Genomic DNA, 22816 nt, shown 5'->3' with positions numbered 1-22816 from the left:
TTTATATATATATAGTAAATATTCAATTCAGATACAACCAAATTACGATTCAGTAATGTTGAATGGAATATATAATATTTACGAAAAATATTAAAATTACTACACAAAATGGGAATTACCATTTTATTATGAAAGAATTTTGAGACTACTTGTAATAAATTTTTTCGAAAAAAAAATGCAGTACATTTATACCTATTCAATTGTCTTGTTTTAATTAATTTCATGTATAATACAACAACATATTAATTAAACATTGCTTTAACTGTATGTTTTAAATAATCGATCGATATTTTTTTTTTTACTTTTATAATAATAAGTACATAAATTAGATAATAGACAAATGTACAAGAATCATTAAATTAAATAAAGATACTTAAACATAAAAAAGTAACAAATTCATTAGGCAAAACATTCTCGGATTATGCATCTACAGTGCCTATATTACGACTTAGTCACTTACTTACTACTAATTACTTTATTTTGAATTTTCCTTTAAAACAAATTGTTAACACAATAAAAATGATTATTTTTTAAACGTTCAACCGCTTGTGCCGTACATGCGCATTACTGCAATGCATACAACACTGTATAGTACATGACAATAAATATTATAATAATAAACAATGTAAGGTAAACGAACGAAAGCGTCCTTATTGAGTTCATATAAGATTACCACGCGCTTATATCGTATAATATTATTCTGCGGATATTGTATTGTAACCGATTATTCGGAAGTACAACCTAAACGATAATATAAAGTTCAGGCGGGTCAACATTGGACCGTTTGTTCTGGCGCATATTTGAATATATAATATGCAGCAGTCGATCACTCAATCTACCGTAAGTATACAACGGGTTTATGGGCAATCGTATAGCCGTTTGTGTTTTGTCTTTTTGGACTTCCGCGAGACTACCAGAAGTAAACGAAACAAATTAATAACGATAGTACGCGATACCCATTGAATATAATCTAAAATAATAACAATGATTATAATAATGGTATTCTAAAAGACGTATCATAGGTATTATTATTTCGTAACACATATAATACACGTACACATATTATATCAAACAGGTGCCTATATTATAATAAAATAATATATTATACGTAAATATACAATACGTTAAATTCGACATTTAACACATATAAACACACATCACACACAAACATACACGCACATACAACACGCGTGTTAAATAATAATAATAATAATAATAATAATAATCGAAACGTTTATATTATAACGTAATGATGTATTGCAATAAATTAGTGTTCATGAAGTCTTATAGTCCCGCGTGTGCGCCGTTTCCGGTACCTCTCGCCAGCTTCCGTCGCCGTGGTTGACGGCCACCTGCTGGACGAGCTGTTTGGACGGCGCCTTGAGATCGTACGCCCATCCGATGCTGGAGAACATGTCTAACCACAGAGTGGTCGTGTTCAACAGGTATCCGCCGATCTCGGCTGCCCTGTAGTCCCACGGGAACACGTGATGATAGTTGTGCCAGCCCTCGCCCATAGCCACAACGGACACAATCGCGTTCTGAGCTGGTTGAATGCGCCTGTAAAATGGGTAAAAACGAAGACGGTAAGATTTGGTCAATCGAACTGGCGTATGTTTATAATAATATTTCAATGCATATTTTATTAATTGTATTCTTCCGTAAAGAGATGTTTTTTTATTTTATGCAAGAGGGTGAAGAGACGACTTGCGGTAGACGGGTCTTCGAGATTCCAGATATTACTTAAACACGACGTTATCGCAGTAAGCGTTTAGCGTACGTTTGACGAAATAGTTAAGCTTGTCAAAAACTCGGATAACGTTCAGTCTTAATCGGTAATTTATTTTAAACGTAATACGATACTGTGTATCGCGATAAATTGTTGCTTTGTTGCTTTTAATTCAAATAAATTAGTTTTCACGTATTATTTGAAGTAACGTTTTTTAAAACAAGAAAATCAACATAAAAAAGTAATTTGTCAACAACTTTCGCAGGAAGGTCAGGCTCGAGGAGAGCCAATTTAGCCTTGTACTTTCTTTTTTTTCACCAAAATATACCCCCCAGAAGAGAACGCACATCGATATAATGTACTATATACGAGTATACGCTTGTATATACGGAGCACGCTGGTTAAGTAATGGTTCCGTTTTATTTACTTGTCATACGGCTTGCTTCCCCAGATATGAGCCACGCTGTTGACGGACCACGTGAAGTTCAAGTTCAACACATATCGGACAATGGCCAGTGAACCGATGGCTTCCGTCCAGTTTTCATTCCACGCGTAAACCGGCACTAAAACGGGTATGATGAAACAGAACAACAACTTGAACAGTAAAAAGTGTCTGAAACGATAAAAATATAATAGATGAAATATTGTGACCCTCGTGTTTCTGTGATTGTACTGGTAATATTATAACGTATCGTTGGCACTGTTTTCGCGTCATGGTCAGAAAATGCATTAATAGCAAATTTAATACACTTTCGTCTTGAAAAGACGTTCGTCTTATGACAAATGTTTTAAACGTAATTTATCGCGTGGAACACTGATCGGCAATGTATTTTAATAATACAACACTTATAATATTACATCACCAATAGTCTGCATTAATAAGTGTATACCAGTCCGCATTACAAGATATTTTATTACACGCGTAGTGTACGGGTTCCACACCCGATGATCGTTCCAGTATTAACACGTAAAGTACTTAGGAAAGTACCAATGTCTCATACGCTAGTGACCGCGTATTACCAAAACAATGTGTATGACACACATAACCGAAAGTTATTGATTTATAAATTTAAATAATAATAAATATTTATTTTTACGCAGTACTTAATTTTAAATCAAAATCGTATAATAGTTTTTTCGTTATTTTTTAAATAACTGGCAATTTTAATATTCAGCTTTGGATTTGGTAAACTTAAGCAATATTTGGATCCTTTCCAGAACTCTTATTATGGCACACTCCTCTTAAAAACGCGTATAAAACATAAGAATTCGACTAAATTATAAAAGGAACTTAATATATATATATAATATGATAACAATAATTACGATAGTTTTACGAGTCATAAAAAAAGATAAAAAGACTAAATAACATACATTGTTATATTTTTAAATAATAAAAAAAAAAAATAGTTGGAAAACAATTCATATGGAAACCCGAGTCCAAGACTACGAAAACAAAAACATTTGTACCTCGATAAAGTGAATTGTTTAGAAAAACTGTAGGTAATTTAATATTATAGTATTAGGCAGCAGCAATCATACAGATGTCCAAAATACGCGTTACGGCAGACGTATTGTTTAACACGCGTTCTTGAACAAACACATTTATTTGTTATCACCTCTTTTTTAAAAAAGGGACAATCAAACCGCTGTGTACTATGGATCGGGAATAAACTCCGTTCGTTTTTTGTGCGTTAACTTGTGAATGTGGACCATTGTCAGACGTTTTATTGTCTTACGCACTTATGGAAAACCAATACTAATCATTATTATTATTATTACTTTGTAAGACAGACGACAGTCGGATGTAAAATAAGACGTACGCGATGTGCACCCACTACTCGCAACTATTAATTTTATAGTTTTATATATATTGCTAGCGTATTATAAAATCAATGCAAACACTGTCTTAACACTCGTCTCTTAATAATATCAATACATCGAGTACGCACTTGGTGTGAAACTGCACGAGCGGATCGTTATCGATGTCGGACATGTCGATGGTCTTGCCCCGTCTGTAGACTTCGGGGTGTTTGCGTTGCATCAGCCAGCCGACGTGTGAAAAGAAAAAACCCCTGTTGGCGTTGTGTGGATCGGCGTCCGTCTCGCTGAACTTGTGATGCACCCGGTGATCGCGAACCCAATCCGGTATGTCGTTCTACGGGCAAAGAAGATTTTATTAAATTCCAGAATGTATACATAGATGTATCTACATTTGCAGTATTGCAGTGTTATACATTAATTATAATGGGTCATAATATGTTATATAATTTAACCCATTATGGGTGTATTTGATCGTCAAGGTTAGTAAACAGTAGTGTGGCGACATTTCAAGGCATATTGTGCGTTTTTTATACGTTTCCCACTGGTAAAATCGTATTAGGTTATCGTGTAAACCATTAGGTCATTATTATTATTATTATTATTATGCTTAAAATCTAATTTACGCAATACTATAGGATGGGAAAATCACTACACGCAGGAACCGCGCGTCAAACAAGAATTAATTATAAGAAATTATTTTCTTCGGAGAAAACCATAAAAATATTACTATAAAACGGAAATTATTATGGTTTCGATTTGAGTTTGAACCGTTTGATTTTGTAAAACCTAATTCTCTGAGTCGATTTGGCTTGAATATGTTTAATAATCTTCTTCGTGAATTGAAGTTGATTCTGAGTTACTAAATTCGCATTTCAATGTTGAATAAAACGCATTTGATTAGTATAAACTATATAGCAGGCAAATGTGTAAAGACGAATAAACAATCATTAAACACTTGACAATTTCAATGTTTAATTAATGTATAACATTAATGTCAGTATAGCATACCTGTCCCGATACTGTGTAACACAATATGAGTATTAGTTGCAGTGGTAATTTCGCTTTGAACGATCTATGAGTGAAATATCGATGTGCGCCGCCGGTAACTCCAAATCCACCAATACCTCCGACTATAAAAGCTGCGCCATAAATAAGAATTAAACAATGAAAGTTGAAAAATGTCTCCACTCAGAAAAAAATCGATTCTCCGCTTGTTTGGGGACAATATATAATATAATATATGTAGGTATATAAGATATTTTTTCAAACCATCTGCATTAAATCTAATAAAATTTAATCTTATGTAAATGTCATAAAAATATTCACTAAATAACTAATGGGCGGATGCCCATAAATCGTTTGTTCAAAATCGTTTCCTGAGGTAAGAATCACAGTTTAGTTGAAAAATCAAATTTGCAGCATAAAAGTAAAATACCTTTGACTGTGTAACATCGAATTTTAGTTTGTTGTTATTTTAAAGTTTTAAGTTTATTTAAATCAGTATATTTCATTTTTTTTTTAGGTTTTTTTAACAAATTGCATTTAAATTGCCTATAGCAAACCCCTTAATGAGTAACTTTTTAAATAAACCGTGCTTGATAGAAACAATTTCTTTCGATTTAGACAACATTTAAATAAAACTTTATTAATACATTTACATTCAAATTCATCTCTTAAATTTTTAACATCATTAATATTTTCCTTTAAGATTACTTTTATACTTTATCCCATTTCCTGTACATAGCTACGACCAGATTAGACCCCACTCGCTGTCACTAAAGCAATATGAAGCAAATAAAACATTTCAGTTATTGTCACGAATAAAAACGTTCTTCTTCTCATATTATTAAACCCAAGTAACCCAAGTATACATCATATTGACAGTCATGTTTATTAAAAAGCAAACCCGAATGCATACACCAGCTAGCTAAGTTATTAAATAATATAATGTATTAAATCCAGATACAAACGCAATCGTCGGATAAAAACAAGCAAGTCAGTAAGAACTAAAGTAACAGAAACATTTAAGTTATTTAATACTTTTTAAAGTTTTGATCTTAGTTTCTTTTCAATAGTTATTTCAAAATAAAATTGTTTATTATTAATACAACGCTTTTAAATATTTAATATTATTTCATATTTAATTCAAATTTTAGTTAATTATAGGTATACATTATTTACCGTTTAAAATTTAAAAAGTATGAAGATAAATACCTAAAAATAAAATATTTTTAATACTTATATTATATCTTATCTTTGCATTTTAAAATGTATCATAACAGATACATAGAATATATAAATACTTTAAACTAACTATGCACATTTGTTCAATTTCGATTGATCAAATATTTTACAAAACCATTATTTAAAATGCAATTATACTTTGTGAAGAAATCTTAATTAATATCTAAACTCTAAAAGATATTGAATTGTATACGCCTAAATAATCATTTTTTAGCTTGGATTTGATTTTAAAATTAATGATTATTATTAAAATTATTTTATATTTGAAAAACAATTTAATTATTGAAATACATGCCAATTGAACTAAACAAAACTAACGAAAAAAAAATAACGATAACCAAACATTTAATATTACTACCTATATATTACAATCTAAAGGCTTAGAAATTAATACTGTTTATTTTCTATAGTATTAACTTGTTTGCATAAATGCATCGTTTTAGATTTGGTTAGGTTACATCGTTAATGTATGAACACTATAAACATTATAATTTTTTATATTATTTATATTTTAACCCGTCTTTAAAATAGAACGCTTATGCTTCTCACTGCGCGTGACAATTATTATTCTGTGTACGGTATGTCCAAAACACACGCTAAGTAGTACTCGTATTTGATAAGTTATCTGGCTAAAACAACTATATCTCTTTATCTCATCTCAATTAATAAACTTATTTTCTAAAAATGTAATTACATCTCATTTTGATTAATTTATTAAAGTGTTTTCTAATATAAAATTTATAGGTACATTATAATGTAGGGAGAAATTGAATGTAAATAGTAAAATAATATAGAGAGTAACATATTGTAGCATGCCAATAATTTCTGCGGATTCGACTGATTCAAGTCGTAGACTCGTAATGGCTGTTAAGTCGATTGTAATTTAAAATAGTTCGTTTATTTAATTTAACTCAAGTATAACAGGTGTATATAGGAGCCTGAGGTGTGAAGGTTACAACATCATTGATAAACGAATATTTGATAGTAGTTTGCTCGTGATTAGTAAGGAATGTTCTGGAGGAAATAATGAAATGCAATTATACTAAGCTCACATAAATCATATACAGTATGCACCTCACACACACACATACACATACACGAGTGTACGTACGTACTACATATACCTAAATATTATTTTTCGCATTTTAGTTTTCAAATCTGTCTGCCATACCGTATATAGTATATTGTAGTACATATAGAAAATTACGACAATATGTGAATTCTGAAAGAAAAGTACTTAAATGTTTGGTTTTGCAATATTATTATTTCCAATAGAACTACCAGAGTCTAGAAAAAAAACTTGTTTTCATTCTGATGTTAATCGTCTTGACGAAACAGTTATGTTTCGGAAAGCACATTCACAAAATAATTTTTAAATTTTTTGTTTAAACTTATAGTAATAAAGTAAAAAAAATACAATAATTAAGAAATATATTGATTTTTCTATGCATTTAAAATAAAAAACAAAAAATTGAAAATATCTATCATATTATAATTGAAATAGAAAAATTTTTATCTTAGTCTAGATGAAATACAAATTTTATTCTCATTTATTTCTATATAATTTTTTATAAAAATATCATTAGATTAAAATTATTATTTTTTTTATGGGCTCAGTTCGAATGGTCTGAATTGGCGTGTATGTATTATTTTTTTTAACCTACGCTGCCTATTGATTTGCAATGCAAATACACGAATTGTGACAAATATATAATATATCTAAAGGGCCATTAAAAACAAATAATTCAAATTTATTTCATTGACCTCATGGAAAATTTAACTTTTAATTAAGTATTGTATAATACCTAATTATTACTGCTAATACTGTAATATTTTTGTATAAATAGTTTTTAAATAAACAAATGTTTATGAATTATGATTTTGACATACCACAAATGCAACTGTAAACAAAATATTTCCATCAGTAAACTGAACAATGCAACAGGAATTTATAATACTACCACAGGTATTAGGTATAAACATTAAGACCCCGTCTTTATTATAATATCACATGAACAAAATTATTATTTTGAATAACACTTGACTTCTTATAATGTGAACCTTTATTTTAGACGATATATACTGTATGGCATTAACCGAAAATGTACCTAACTATTTCATAATAACAATGTTACTTTTTTCTAACAACATTGTGTTTTTGTGCTCCATTTAATTAGCCCAATTTAAAATCCAGTCTAATCAGTATTCTAAATATAGGTCAATTTTTCTCGGGAGTAATCTAATTAAGTATAATACACGCTTGAGGAAAAACCACACAGAGAAGTGTTGTATATAGAAGAAATCAAGACCTTCAGACCTACCCGGACAAATATCGCAGTTTTAACCGGGCTCGGGACGGAATTGACTTTCTAAGACACATGACTGTCAAATTCAATATCACAACGCGCCGCTTTATGATACGCCGAGGTCCGGGGCGAAGCGAAACGAGTGTGTACAGACATTCTCTGCACTCGTTGTCTCTGTCACCGGTCCAACATTTTATTTTACATAGTCTACTCTCGCGTGATTATATTAAATCGTAGGCTGTACTCACCCCATACGTAAGTTTGAGATTTCGTCGTAAAGAAGTAATTGCAAAAACAATAGACGGACGCGACGTGTAACAAAGTGATGAACACGACGTTTGTCCATATGATCTCCTGTTTGCTAACAGGCGACTGTGACTGTTCTTCGTCGTAGCTGGTCGTCTTCTGTTCTTTTTGCACGTTTTTCAACAGGTCCATTTCCTGTTGTAACATATCGGACTCCGTAATGGTCGTCGTCTTCGCGCCCATCTGGACCATGGTGGAAATCTGCTCTGAATAAAATATGATAATAATAAAAATATATTTATTTCGGCCATTGTCTGTATGTGTCTAATAAATATTACAAATAACGCATATTTTTATTATTATATTATATAGGTTGGTGTACATGTTTTTTTTCTCTTTTCTCGCTATTTCGCCGCATTACGTGCGCGTGCCTCCATACATAATAGAGAAATTACGCGAAAAAAAAGTGCCACTACAAAAGAGAAATACAAAATAGACACATAGTACGCAATAAATATAACAATATTCGTTCATTATGAAACGCTTTTCTGTATACCGCGCTACGTCATAGACTGCGATATAATTATAATATTATAACGGTCGTTCCACAATACGATGCAGTACAACAATACTTATGTAATAAAATAATATATATATATATATATATAATAATAGAAGTAATAGGTATATTATATATTGACGCAATCATATATGCTATGTATATAGTGTATACGCATACACGACGAAACTCGAACGCCGAATTTTTTTTTTCTTTTTTTGCTATCGCTCAGTTTTTCTGGCGAAACGACGACTGTGGCTGCGGCTAATAAATCCAATTCTTAACGCTTGTGAAATTAATCCTTCTGAATGGACCGGCACGAGACGCGAAAGCGACAACGATTGCGTTTCGCGAAAATCAAATGGTAACGCTGAGCGTAACGCAATATGAACTCGAATGCGACGCGCTATAATGGCACTGTGCACACGGGTTTCCGCAACAACAATATAATATCGTACGAGTGTATATAATGCTCACGGTACGTATCGTTTTTGCGAATTCTATTGACTTTTCGCGTTTCTCGAGTTTTTGTTTGTATAAACACGCGCCGTCCGATCTATCGCCCGTCGTCTTTTCTCGGGACTCGCGCGCGCGAGTTGACTGTGTTGTAAAGGTTTACGCGTTTCATAATCGTTCGTCGTCTTATACTACGGTATGTGTGCGCGTGCGGTGGTATTATGTGTATGGAATTTCGACGTTTCTGTCCGTCACAATAATATCGATAATAATATAATCGTACCGATGCGTTTGCTTAATTTTTATTTTTATTTTTTTATATAATTATACCTATATATATATATATACTGCGAGTACTGATCCAATAATTAACTCTACGTACGACTTCTCCAACACTGAGGACGATTTCCGACGTTTCAATACATTTGAATATTGTGTTTATTTCACAACATTGTGCATTATAGCCGTAAAAATAAATAATAACGATGCAATTTTTTTTCAACATAAATTCTTTACTACCTCAGCAATTTTAGTAACTAAAATCCTGTCTAAACGACTCGACAAGGAAAACGAAAAAAAAAATCGTTATTCAATTACATTGTTGTCGACATTTAACGGCTGAATATCACACTGCAGCGTGACACAAATATTGCACTGAATTATTAAACTATTTTTTTTTTTTTTTATCTCGTGGTGATATTAACAGAGTTAATCAGAAATCTAAAATTCCTTTTTAATCTGAAGTATTCGTTATAATTTTAAAAATATTAATTATAAGACCAAGATTTTTTTTTTATGAACATGTCTATTGTAATATTAAAACACAAATTAGATCACTGACGATAATTAAACAAATTATAAGAATTTATGAGCTTTAATATATCGCTGACTAAAACTAATTAGGTATTTCAGTCATATAAATATATATAATTAATTCATTAAGCAGAGCAAACGCGTACTAAAAAACAATAATATTACAAGTTACTCGTTCGTACTAAAGAATTTAACATAATATGAGACAATTCCTAAATTTATTAAGTAGTTAAAATAGACGAGATATTTTTTAAACGATTTTTACATCAATAATGATATCCGAATGGTGAAATAGAAATATGACATTATACACACCGATAATTTGCTCATACATAGTTTAATATAAATTAAATATCATAAGTAAACTATATATAACAATAATATTAGCAAGCTGCAGTTTGCTGCATTCAGCGCTGCAAGAAAACTGCTGGAGTATAATAAATAATTATTTTTTATTTTATTTGTAAAAAAATTACCATAAATCAGATAGGCAGAAGGGAAACGTTGGTAATGAATTTTATTCTAAAACATAAAAAACCAAACTTAGCAATAGTATTTAAAATAAAAATTAGGTATCACTTTAATCTGTACTAGTGCTAGGACCTATGTTATAATATGCAGTATAAAATAGGCAATATGCATTTAAACGTACAATACAAATATCACGTACAATGAAATCACCAATAATTTCCAAAACTATATTTATTAAGACAAAATAAAGCAATGTTTAAGTTTTGAAATAAATTGAGTGAAAAATCTGTTATTTTCCATGTAGATAAGTTGTTTAATCGTTTTTAGATTTCTTATTCTCAAATAAATGTATAGCATTTTTAATAGATTTAAAATTGTTTCACCATAAATTGACTATACTCAAAATTATTAAAGTTTGGAATTGAAATCATCAGAGTATTATTATGTCGCATATCATCTACCTATATTATTTCCTTTTAAAATTACCAAAAGTATGCATTTTTCGTTTTAATAAATATTTAAAACATGCAGTAATATGCATAAGGTATACTTAAATAAAAATATATATTTAATTTATTCAATACAATGTAATAAATTTATCCGATAACTGAACATGGCTAACTAGTTTTGTAAAAGACAAGGTAAAAAAACATATCAATGGATAAAAATCTTATCTCTATTTTATTCTATCCTATATTATCCTTTTCAAAAACACTTTTTATCATAGTAGATAATGCTGATAATTTAAAAATAACTAATATTGGTGCAAATGTCCAAAGATTTTATAAAACCTCATGTCCTTATTTAATTGTGTGTAAACGTAACCTTTGTGTAACCTTTATTTCTTGTAGAATTATGTGTGCTAAACGTACCATCGAATAAATGTTTAATATTTTGTAAGTTGTACAACGTTTGACATAGATCAAAATAGTCAAAATAATCAATGTAACACAAATGTTTGTTTAAATTAATAATAGAAAATAATTGCCAATAACATTTCGTTGATAAATGAAGCTTTTAGGTTGCATCTAAATAATAAAAAAAAATTATATTTTAGAAAAAATTTAAGTGAATTACTACAAAATTGACTAATTGGCGAGAAAAAACTCAGAACACAAATATTAAAGATAGCACCCAGTTCATTGTTGATGAAATAATTTTTAAATTTGTTTACAACTCATGTTTTAATTTTTAATTACATTTGACACAAGTCTAAAGTAATTTTAATAATAAAATATTAATTATTATAATAATAATATGACTGTGTTATAAATATTTTATATTATAATATTCAATAATATATACGACAACAATCGTTATGTTTGTTACTTACCCAAGTAAAAAATGCCGAAACGATAATAATATATGAAATATGGTGTGACGTGTGTAGATCACCACCGTAGTCTCTTCGTCGGTGACTCCTGCAGCAACTACGCGATTTTTCATTGAATTTTCGGTGAGCTAGCTAGTCGTGGTTAACACAGCCCCACTACAATGCGTCATGTTCGATGAAGAAGAAATGCTATTTAACAAGCAAACACCTAGGACCTAATTCCAAATGTAAACAGACAATTCAAAACACTTATAGTATAGACGTACGAATGGTATTATTACTACATAAATTATTATTATTATTTCGAAAGTTAAATAATATGTGTACAGGCAATTGCGCGTATAGCTTTTAATGTTTATAATCGACGATCGGAGTAAAAATTGGTCGAACTAAAAATAAATATATGAGCTGTTTATATCGTGATAAATTATTATGTTTACCTACCTGTTCACAAAACTTGACAAAAACGAGTAAAACATAATTGCTATAAAACGATCTAGATTTGTGACAACGGACTATTACAGTCGTATGTTATATAATGTAACATTCTGGTCACAAAAATATTAACGTATTTTCATCGTTTTAAATTATTAGAAACGGTTCTGGAAAAAATGTATATTGATAATATTTAGTCCAACAAAGAACGTTATTAATTATAATTTTAAGAGCCGTCTACATACTAATTCGGGGTAATCTAATTATTCATTCTCCAAATAGTGCATTGTTACGATTTGTTTTGTCAGTATCTACACATTATATACATAATTAACTCGGCTATAATATAAAAACTACATCAAAAAAATCATCTAAACAAGCTTATAATTAAACATTTTAAATGTTTGCAACTGAATAAATTCAAAGAGAAAAAAATATACATGTTCTTATACAGTATTTTATATGAAAACTCTGACAGATATTTTTTCCAATGTAATATAGAAATGTTTCCGGTTACTTCTAAGAAACTTAAATTCTCCATAACTTTTAACACAGCCACGGGAGAACGTTAAATTTTAACATTATGGCATAAAACCTATTTAAGAAATACAAATAGATAAATCAAACTTAATAGTCTATTAATAATAAATATTTACTTAGACATTACAATAATACCTTCTGATCATATTATTATCAATGGAATTCAAATAAAAGATTTGCATTACATTTTTAAAATGTAACCTTTTATTTTTGAATAATTCATTATTTCTATAAATAGGTTATAACAATTTTAAATTACATAATGTTTATAATAATATATAATTTGCATAGAAATTTTAATTATATTTAAAAAAAACCCATGTACTAATAGTCCTTATTGTTTAACAGTACTACACAAAATATTGGATGATAACGATGGTTGGCACTCTCAATTAATTTTATAGAATCGACAATCAAAATAAATTATTTACACACAACAGCCAACGGGTGATCTAAACAAAGTATGATTCAAAAACTTAATTAGACGACTCTGGAAACGTAAGATTAAAATTTATTAAGTAATGACAATTGAAGGATTTATTTACATTTAACATAAATAGTGTTTCGACATTTTAAAATAAACTAGGTATAGTTAAAAAGAATATAATAATGATAAAAGTATCCCAAAGTAAGAAACATAGATTCCCAAAAAAATTTACTTAGAAACTTTCGAATGAAATTACAAGAATATAATTAATACATCTATAAAGGATTTAATTAAATTATAGAAGAGCAAAAAGTTATCCGACACAAACTGTAAGTGACTAAGAGAGCAAATACAAAAATTGAATATTAAATTCGTGAGATCGAATTAGATATTATAAGCATCAACGCGGTACAATTATGTAGTATTATTAATCATCATACATTTGCATAAAATGAAAATCACTGCATAAAAATAAGATTCAGAGCAGAGCTCTAATAATAGTGTATAGTATACGATTTATGGAACTATTACTATCTACAACGTTTAAATTACTAAATAATAGATCATTAATGGTTAAGGGCTTTGAACTTTGTTATAAAATAAATTATAGTTAATAATATTAATATATGGTCTGATGGTCAGTGTTATGATTAATGACAATTTTAAATGAAAATAACCGATTTCGTTAAAAATATGGATGCTTTGTAAATGTAACCATTTGTTAGTAATTTATTATCTCCAAAATTTGGAGAAACTACCGACAAAAACAAATATAGAGAACTCGCTTTACTGTATGATAGGTTTTGAATGCACCTAGTCATTGAGTTTAGGTTACTATTATCGACGATGTATTAAATTAAAAATTAAATGATAAATATATATAAATTAATTTAAATACAAAACAACACTCTGAGTGGATTTGTAGTGTGTCTCTATAATCTCTATACTATTTCCAACAATATTTTATAATATATTTACATAAGTACGAGTAATTTTATTTTATTGAAACATTTTAAACTGATAAAACCCGATTCCTCGAAATTTCAAAATTGTTTTTTTTTCATACTTTAAAGTCATTATAAAATAACCCTTTTCAATTAAAATATATTTTTATTATTATATTTTTTAAATTTATTATTACTTGACAACATATTATATTTTTAATCTTATATTCTAAAGGGAATTATTTTTCTAAGAATTTTTATGTACAAAAATTAAATTTGAAATCAATACCAAGTTAAATTATATTTATTTAATAATGTTTTGATCAGTAAAATGGCATATGGGTACCCTACAGGGTGTTGGACCACTACCCCGCTCATTTAAACTTATGACTAATTATAAATACACATTCGAGTATGAATTTTTACTTTTTAATAGAAATCAACCAATAAAAAATAATAATATATACAACGGCAACAAATTTTAAGTCTATGATTAATATTTTTCTTTTAATTTCGATAAAAATTAAAATACTCGTTTTATCTCGCACTTTAAAAATGGTACTTCAATGTTTGTTATTAAAATGTCGTTCAAGTACTTATAATATTCAACCGATAAGTCGTTAATGCAGACACTCACACAATTATACTTAAGACATTTTAATGGCGTACAGATACTTTATTGAGTATTTACTAACATGTAGTGCGGACGTGCAGTAGTCTATTGTTAGCGGCATCCGTCAAACTGGTTACGTATGCTTTTGAATCGACAATAAGTACTAAAAGTTATAGAAATAATATTGCATAGTTAGATTATAAATTATATAATTGTAGGTTTGTTTGTATTTGCCTCCATCAGAAAGCCTAACTTCAAACAGAAGTACAATGAGAAAATGACCTTGACGTTTTCGAGAGCGTTTGCTCGTATGCAAGTACGAGCAAACGTTATATATTATAATAGGTACCTACACCTCTAGACTTTTTTCTAATTGTTATAAAATTAATTTCAATTCCGAGACGATATTTTTTTAGCGAGAACATTTCCAGTAGAGTTATTATGCTCATACCAAGTTCAATATAATATTCTTAACTAAGTAAGTTTTTATTTTGGATACATACTGATCGACCACCATCACCGCACGTGACTGTAGATGACCTATAAGATCGCTGCTAACTAACCGACTGCACCGCTTATAGAACCGTGTAAAAACAGAACTTCACAGCAATTAAACTTCGGTAACAAATTAGGCTCTCATTCGCCTATCTCCAATCACTCACAAACTCACAACTACCCCAATAACTTCCAGGAAGCTATAAATTAATTTTTAATAGACATTTTTAAATATATTTGTATTATCATCATCCTGTGATAATAATATGGTCTTAAACGTTTCTATATTTTTATTGAAATCATTTACGTACTTGAGTTATTTTAGATTTTGAGCTGAACGATAAGCATATTGATTTTACAATGATACGTATATGTGTGTATGTGTGTGTATTTTTCTGTTATCACTTTTTTATTTTTGGCAGCAAAAATGATTCGATTCTCAACTATGAGGAAAATTTCTGGTAGTAAATTATTTCTAGTTGGTACTTTAGAGGTTAAAATTAAAAAATTACAGTTATTTATAGTTATCTAAAAAAAAAACAAAAAAAAAACGCAAATCCAGTTTTTGATAAAATCAATTTTGTTTGTTGGTTAAACTTATAAACAAATTGTTACTGTAGACACTTACAACTTTTAAAAAATGTTAATAGTATGATTTTCAAAGATTTCGATTACTGTTTTAGCTATATTAAACAATAAAAATAATAAACAACCTTTGTATGGTTTTTTTCTTATTATCAGTAAAAATATTTTTACTTTGTCAAATTATTTGAAAATTAAGTACGAGGTTTCTAATAAGCTACTATTAATAGAAATGAAAAAATATAAGATTAATTAATACTTGGTGATATAGGCTAATAAACTGTCTCCGCTCTGAATCGTTTTTCATATACAATGATATATCAGTAAATTTAAATTTAACACATCCATTACAGTGACCCACTTGACACATACTGTACAGCAGAGTGATATCCACTTGACCACTGTTTTTTCCATATATGTGTACTAATCGTTAATATTTTAAAGTTTATAACTATGTATTTAATTATGTAGTATGCTTATCCCAATTTGATTCTTAAATTATGTATTTATTCAAATACTGACTTCTGAAATGATTGCGTATGTTCAGTAACCATCATAGCTACTAAAATATGCATAATATTTTCAAATTCTTAGATTTTAATGACAATATAATAAGCTTATTTTCAAAAGAATACCTCTCTATTTTTTCTACTAATTATCAATCATTTGAATATTTAGAAAATATCGATATAAAAAATCAAATTTTGAACCTGCAATAATTTCTTATCTATTCTTTGCTTTTGTAAGAATCAAAAATAGCAAATAATAAATATTATTCACATTCAAAATGATGTTATAAATATGTATAATTTTAAAACATGTGTACTAATGTTTTACATAAAACATAATTAGAGTAGTATCATTTATTATATGTTTTATGTATAATACATTACTAATAACTCAAAAGTAATTGATTTTAAATTATAATTTCAATAAATGCATAAACGAAGAACTAAAATGGATTGAGCATGATTAAAAAATCACAAAAATTGAAAATCCCATACCAATATAATTTTTAATTCATAACTATTCAATTAAAATTTGTATAATAAAATTACTCAATAAAAATAAATTAAAAAAATACCATAATATATCATTAAATTACCAAAAATAATTTACATTCGTATATAGTTATATAAAACTAAAAATATTAAACTGTAACAGTTATAACTTGATAAAATTTGAATTAAATTAATAACATTGAAGGTTATGTTAAATAATTCAATTAATTATAATCGCGATTAGATGAAAACATTATGTGGGTGTATTGTTTACTTTTATCGATGACTGTGCACCCGAAAAAATCCTGAATATAACTATAATGAATAACAACCTTGTAGTAAAACATCAAATCTTAAACAAATATAAATAGCTGGCAGTTCCTGAGGTTGCAAAGTGGGTTTAAAATACTTATTAACAAAAATTAAATGTACGAACAACAATTAAAGAGACTTCAACTATATTACTCGTATAATTAGTAAATGAGAATAATATATCACCAAAATAATTAAATTAAATACTTAAATCTTAGTATAAAAATTGTACAAACTTAAAAAGCCAATAACAACGTAACAAAATTATGTATCAATTATAAAACAAATTTCAAAATGTCGATTTAATACGTTCTTAATTAAGATATATTTTACATATTATTATTACAAAATAGGTAACCAAAATCGATTTTATTAAAAATATCAAATTTTTGATATTCATCAATACTCACTTTTCTTTACGCAAGGGAATTTCTACTCTAATATAATCCCAATCTTGAGGTCTCTTTAATATACCAATGTATTTATCTTTAACCACTTTAATATGTATTTAAATATATATTTATAAATTTCAGATAATAAAATTATTATTAATATGACAATTTGTATTTATTTTTTTTAGTCATGTGATACGTTTTTCAACTATTTCCTATTTATGATAAAAACATGTGTAATAACGTAAAACTAAAATAAAATGTTAGGGAGTAAATATTAAAGTTCTTGAAAAAAAAATGGAAGTTAAGTAAAAACGAACATGTGTGTATATTAAATTTAAAGTGAGACAAATACAAGGGACACAAACCTTGAATAAATGTCCGGCATCTGTGAAACTTCCGTTATTTATTTTATGGAATAATTAAACAATATACAATCATGATATGTAAGCATACATATGTTAGGTTATACACATGTGTAATAACAATATAATATTGTGTATAAAAAATGTATATATACATATACATGTGTCTGTGTCTGTGTATGTGTAATAGCATTATAAATGTTTCCAAAAAAATTATACCTAACTTTTGTATTTAGAAAAACATTTTTTATAGTGTAAAAGCTGTAAAATTTCAAAATCACAAAAATATTATACGTTTCAGCCCTGTGAACAATACATTAACCAAGTATGCCCAAATGAACAATACTATAAGTATGGTTGTAATTAATTTATTTTATATCAACTGCCGTCAATATGCACACAATAACACTATTTTCAATGTACAATTTTAAATTGTAAAAGGTACCTAATATAAAGGTAGTGCGAGGTCATCTGCAACTTACAATACATATGCTCATAAGCTATTTTGACTATATACTTCCTTTCTCTTTGTAGAAACATTTTACTGATCCACTTATGCTCTCCGAGACGATTAATATCCAATGTACATATAAAAGATCTCTATTCATAAACAAAACTATTTACATTTTTATTTTTTTTATTTTATTTTTTAATATCAAAATAATTTTTTTTTAATAATTAAAACAATAAACTCTTGATATATCTATAAGTAATATTTTTATCAGTGATATAATATGATATTTTTGTAGATCCACGAATACATCTTCTATGCAGCAGTGGCATTGCCATAGTTAATAATAGTAACCAATTGCTCCGATCCAACAGCCGGCTGACAGTATTGCAAACTGGTACAATTATAAAATTCAGAATTATTAATAAACGGTTATATTTCATTTTTATTATTCATAGTGTAATGTTGTAAACAAATTCATTTTTATTATTCATTGTCATCACATTGCTTTTTACCATTACAAAATCAATATTGACCACCACTATCTTATCGACACCACTTTAACTCAATTCCATTTACCCTTGAAGCTGACATAGTTCATTTTTCGTTTGAATATAAAATACATTATTCACCTGATATTTTAAACATAAATATCAATATTATTTTAAGAAAATGATTTAATATCAGAATTTTAAAATGAAAGTAAAAATAAATGAAAAACAAGCAAATAAAAGGCTAGATAAAATGTTTACAACATTATTTAAAATATAGTAGGTACTTATCATATTTTACCAGCTTCTTTACTCAAGGAAGTAATATTAAGGAAACGTAACGCTTTAACACTCAATAGCTAGAAATTAACACTCATACACTGTACACACTTTTTAATCCAAACAGTATTTTATTCTCCTGTTAAGTTTTGTCAGAACGATTAACGTGTCTATATAATATATACACACACACACACACACATACATATAATATATATACATTGTATACTATTCATCATAGTTACTCGTGGACCATGGTTGACATTGTACTGCGAACAAAATATCGAAGATTAAAATTTAACCTTAAGTGTAAAAAAATAAATACACATTAATGTACAATGTGAAATGTAGCCGATTTGTTATGCGGTGACTTTTCAAACTGTAATAGAATAAAAGTTTAAATAGAATGAAAAATGCACAATCGACAGTTGAGACGGCCAATTATTTTCTTCGTATTTGTATTACACTTCAATAAATTTAGTGACGAATTATTGTTATCAACATAGAATATATAATATAATTTTTCTCTTTACATCACACAAACCATATGTCAATATGTATATTGACAGATGATCACAGGGACATGATCAATACAACTTTGTAAAACATTGTCCGTGTCAGTGATGGTAAAATATGAAAGTAATTATAATCCTTTTATAAAATAAGTTTAAAAAATGCTGAAGTTTTTAATTTAATGATAATATTTTTTCATCAAGATATCGGCTAACTAAAGAACGCCATTAATAACAAAATGTTTGGTAATGACCACAAGTCAATCTTAATAGTTTTTCCCATTTTGTTATTGATGCTCACTGCAATTGGATAATTATCGAAATGACTGTGGGAATACTAACTATTTAATACATCATATGTACAATAAGTATAGGTGTATTGCCTAGTGATACGTGTCCTTGAGTAATTTGAGTTATCATTGATGGTATAACCTATATATTTTTGTGAATTGTGCACGTTAACGTAATGTATTTATTTTATTTTAGTAGTATAAACGAACATGATGGATTTTTGAAAAACAAATTCATACTTTTACTTCAAATTAACAAATCATAATGTATACAATATTATATAATAATAATTTAAATAGTTAAACAGCTGAAAAGGGTGAAGTAAGAGATAATTATCAAAAGTCTATCTAGTTTTTTTAGATTTTTAGCGGAACAATAAATGTAAGCATTAATTTTACAATGATGTAAGGGTTTATTTATTATTTTTTTTTTGTGTGTTATCAGTCATCTCCTTTTAAAAAAGTAAAAATGCTTTGATTTTTCACTTCAATATATTTTCTGTTATGCATAGACAAAAGGTGATAAAAAATATTAGGAGAGGATCTAAAACTCCGATATACATTATAAAATAAAATAATACCGTTATCTAAATGAAAAATAAGACATTTATCTATTTAAAACTATAATTACAAACGTATATTATTTTTAGAGTGTATATTTAAGATATCATTTAAATTAATATATTGTCTGAAGTATGTTTTTGAATATTTAATATTGCCAGGGATAAAAAACGGTCTTGTGTCATAAAGTATATGAAGGGACTTAGTAACAGGTATTGCACTGGAAAACTTTTAAATTAATAACATAAAGTAAGGTAAATAATTTCATTTTACTATATAATAAACTATTTAAAAACTTAACACTTAACACACGTCTACGCTCAGTCAACGATCAATCATAAGCCTCTCAGTTACAAAACTATTATTGTTGAGTGATACATAAGAATATTTAGTGTGAATCTAGCGAATCATAAAAATGTACGTTGCTCAAGTATAGTGTCTCGTTATGTAAGCAATGAGGATCTCATTCGACAGAACCATACCTATTCAATAATACGAAACACTTTGACACTAATGTACAATATAGAACGCTGAGAGTAAATCAGCTTTTCTTTTTCAAATTCATATAACCGCAAGGCTAGATCATTGGACTTTGTAGTCGGATGGCGTGACTATTGGGGTTACTGTAATATTATATCCACAAGAGTTCTCACATCGATTTAATTATATTATGTGTCGTTCAATAATATAATAATTATTATAATCATAAATTATTTTACTAATAAAATTTTGATTGAACGACAATAAAATGCATAAAATATATAAATATATTTTAAGTATTCATACAATTTGTATAAGCAAGTACCTATGATTCTATGTGAAATTCTATCGTCGACAACAACGTTTATTGTCGAGACTTGAGTTATTCCAAGGAAAGATTATAATTTTGAAGTTCCACTAATGGTTTCCCAATAAATCCTTCTGCAATATAAATCTTTTGCACTAGTATTCGAATTGATAGCGGTACTTGGTAACACTTTAATACTGCGTATCGGAAACGCTGAATGTATTAAAAATGCTGTAATATTAAATTTTTTAAATAGACATTGTTTATTCGCGGGGTTCAGGTACAATTTGCTAAACTGTTTTTCTTTCTATTTTTTTTTTTTACAACTACTCAATATTTAATACCTATAAAGTTTGATGAGGTTTAACGTTAATACTGGTTTTGATCGGCATTGGAATTTATTGTATTCGAGCTCATCATTGCGGGATCCTTTTTATCTCTTTCATTAAAATTTCGTGTAAATATAGCAAAAATATTACGAACACGATATCGTGTTGACGTGCCGGAGAGCACGCGTCCGTGTTTCAAATGGTTTTTTTTTATTCTACTTCTGTCCGCCTATACTATGTCAGGGAAACCAGTTATAAAAATAACAGTAAACACAGACAGCAGATAAAACTACAATTCACCAAACGTCACTGACTATCAATATCAAAAACAATAAATCAATATTATATTAATATCATACATACAAACATAAACTATAATATAATAATATAGCCAAAAGGCCTATAACTGTCATCACACAAGTGAAAATTCTACTACATATTGATCGATAAAATATTTAATACGATTATAAGAAATAATTATCAACTATGTTTTGTATATTAATTTGCTATTAAAAATCAATATTGAACATCGAAAATAACTGTTCAGTCTATGAGCATTGTATCTAGATAATTTATAACTATAGTTATTACTGCATAATATATATCAGTGACGGATTAAGCAATTTTCCACTTACAAGCAGGACATATTATAAATACATTTTATTTTTCAAGTGCAGAAAATTTGCCGCTCCAATCAGGTGATTATTTTATCAATAGAGTAACCCGACGCTAATAAATATATAATTTTAAAAGACGTTAATGCACTCACGTGTTGATCCTCTCCCTCCATAAAGAGAGAGGATCGACGAGCTCCAAGCTTACTCCTGGTTTTCTTTTGATAATACATTTATTTAAATTCTAGTTCTTAATTTTATTATTTTTTTTTTTTTGCATACTTAAGGATTATAATTAGATTTTTTATACCATTTAACTATTTAAGGAGTGTCCTGTTGCAATGCAAACTTAATTTTTTCTTAACATAGACATTTCTCATAATCTCACTATTTGGAATGGTGTTAACCATTCATC

General features: G+C 28.1%; 1 protein-coding gene across 2 annotated transcripts; it reads right to left on the bottom strand.

The window, feature by feature from the left end:
- Positions 1-1218: 1218 nt before the first annotated feature.
- On the bottom strand, positions 1219-12120 carry LOC113550959 (acyl-CoA Delta(11) desaturase-like). 2 transcript variants are annotated; one of them, XM_026952930.1, is made up of 6 exons: positions 11982-12120; positions 8352-8615; positions 4562-4692; positions 3682-3887; positions 2157-2342; positions 1219-1560 (listed from the first exon to the last, which is right to left on the bottom strand). In XM_026952930.1, the coding sequence occupies exons 2-6, from the start codon at positions 8599-8601 to the stop codon at positions 1275-1277; spliced, it is 1059 nt and encodes a 352-aa protein (XP_026808731.1). In that variant the 5' UTR covers positions 8602-8615; positions 11982-12120; the 3' UTR covers positions 1219-1274. The 2 variants fall into 2 exon arrangements, with proteins under 2 accessions (XP_026808731.1, XP_026808732.1); XM_026952931.1 differs by having other exon boundaries at positions 8352-8610; positions 11982-12081.
- Positions 12121-22816: the final 10696 nt, after the last annotated feature.

The sequence above is a fragment of the Rhopalosiphum maidis genome, chromosome 2 (genome assembly GCF_003676215.2).
Source record: "Rhopalosiphum maidis isolate BTI-1 chromosome 2, ASM367621v3, whole genome shotgun sequence".
Taxonomy (NCBI): domain Eukaryota; kingdom Metazoa; phylum Arthropoda; class Insecta; order Hemiptera; family Aphididae; genus Rhopalosiphum; species Rhopalosiphum maidis.
The sequence above is the reverse complement of the archived record's forward strand: the minus strand, read 5'-3'. Positions and strand labels throughout refer to the sequence as shown.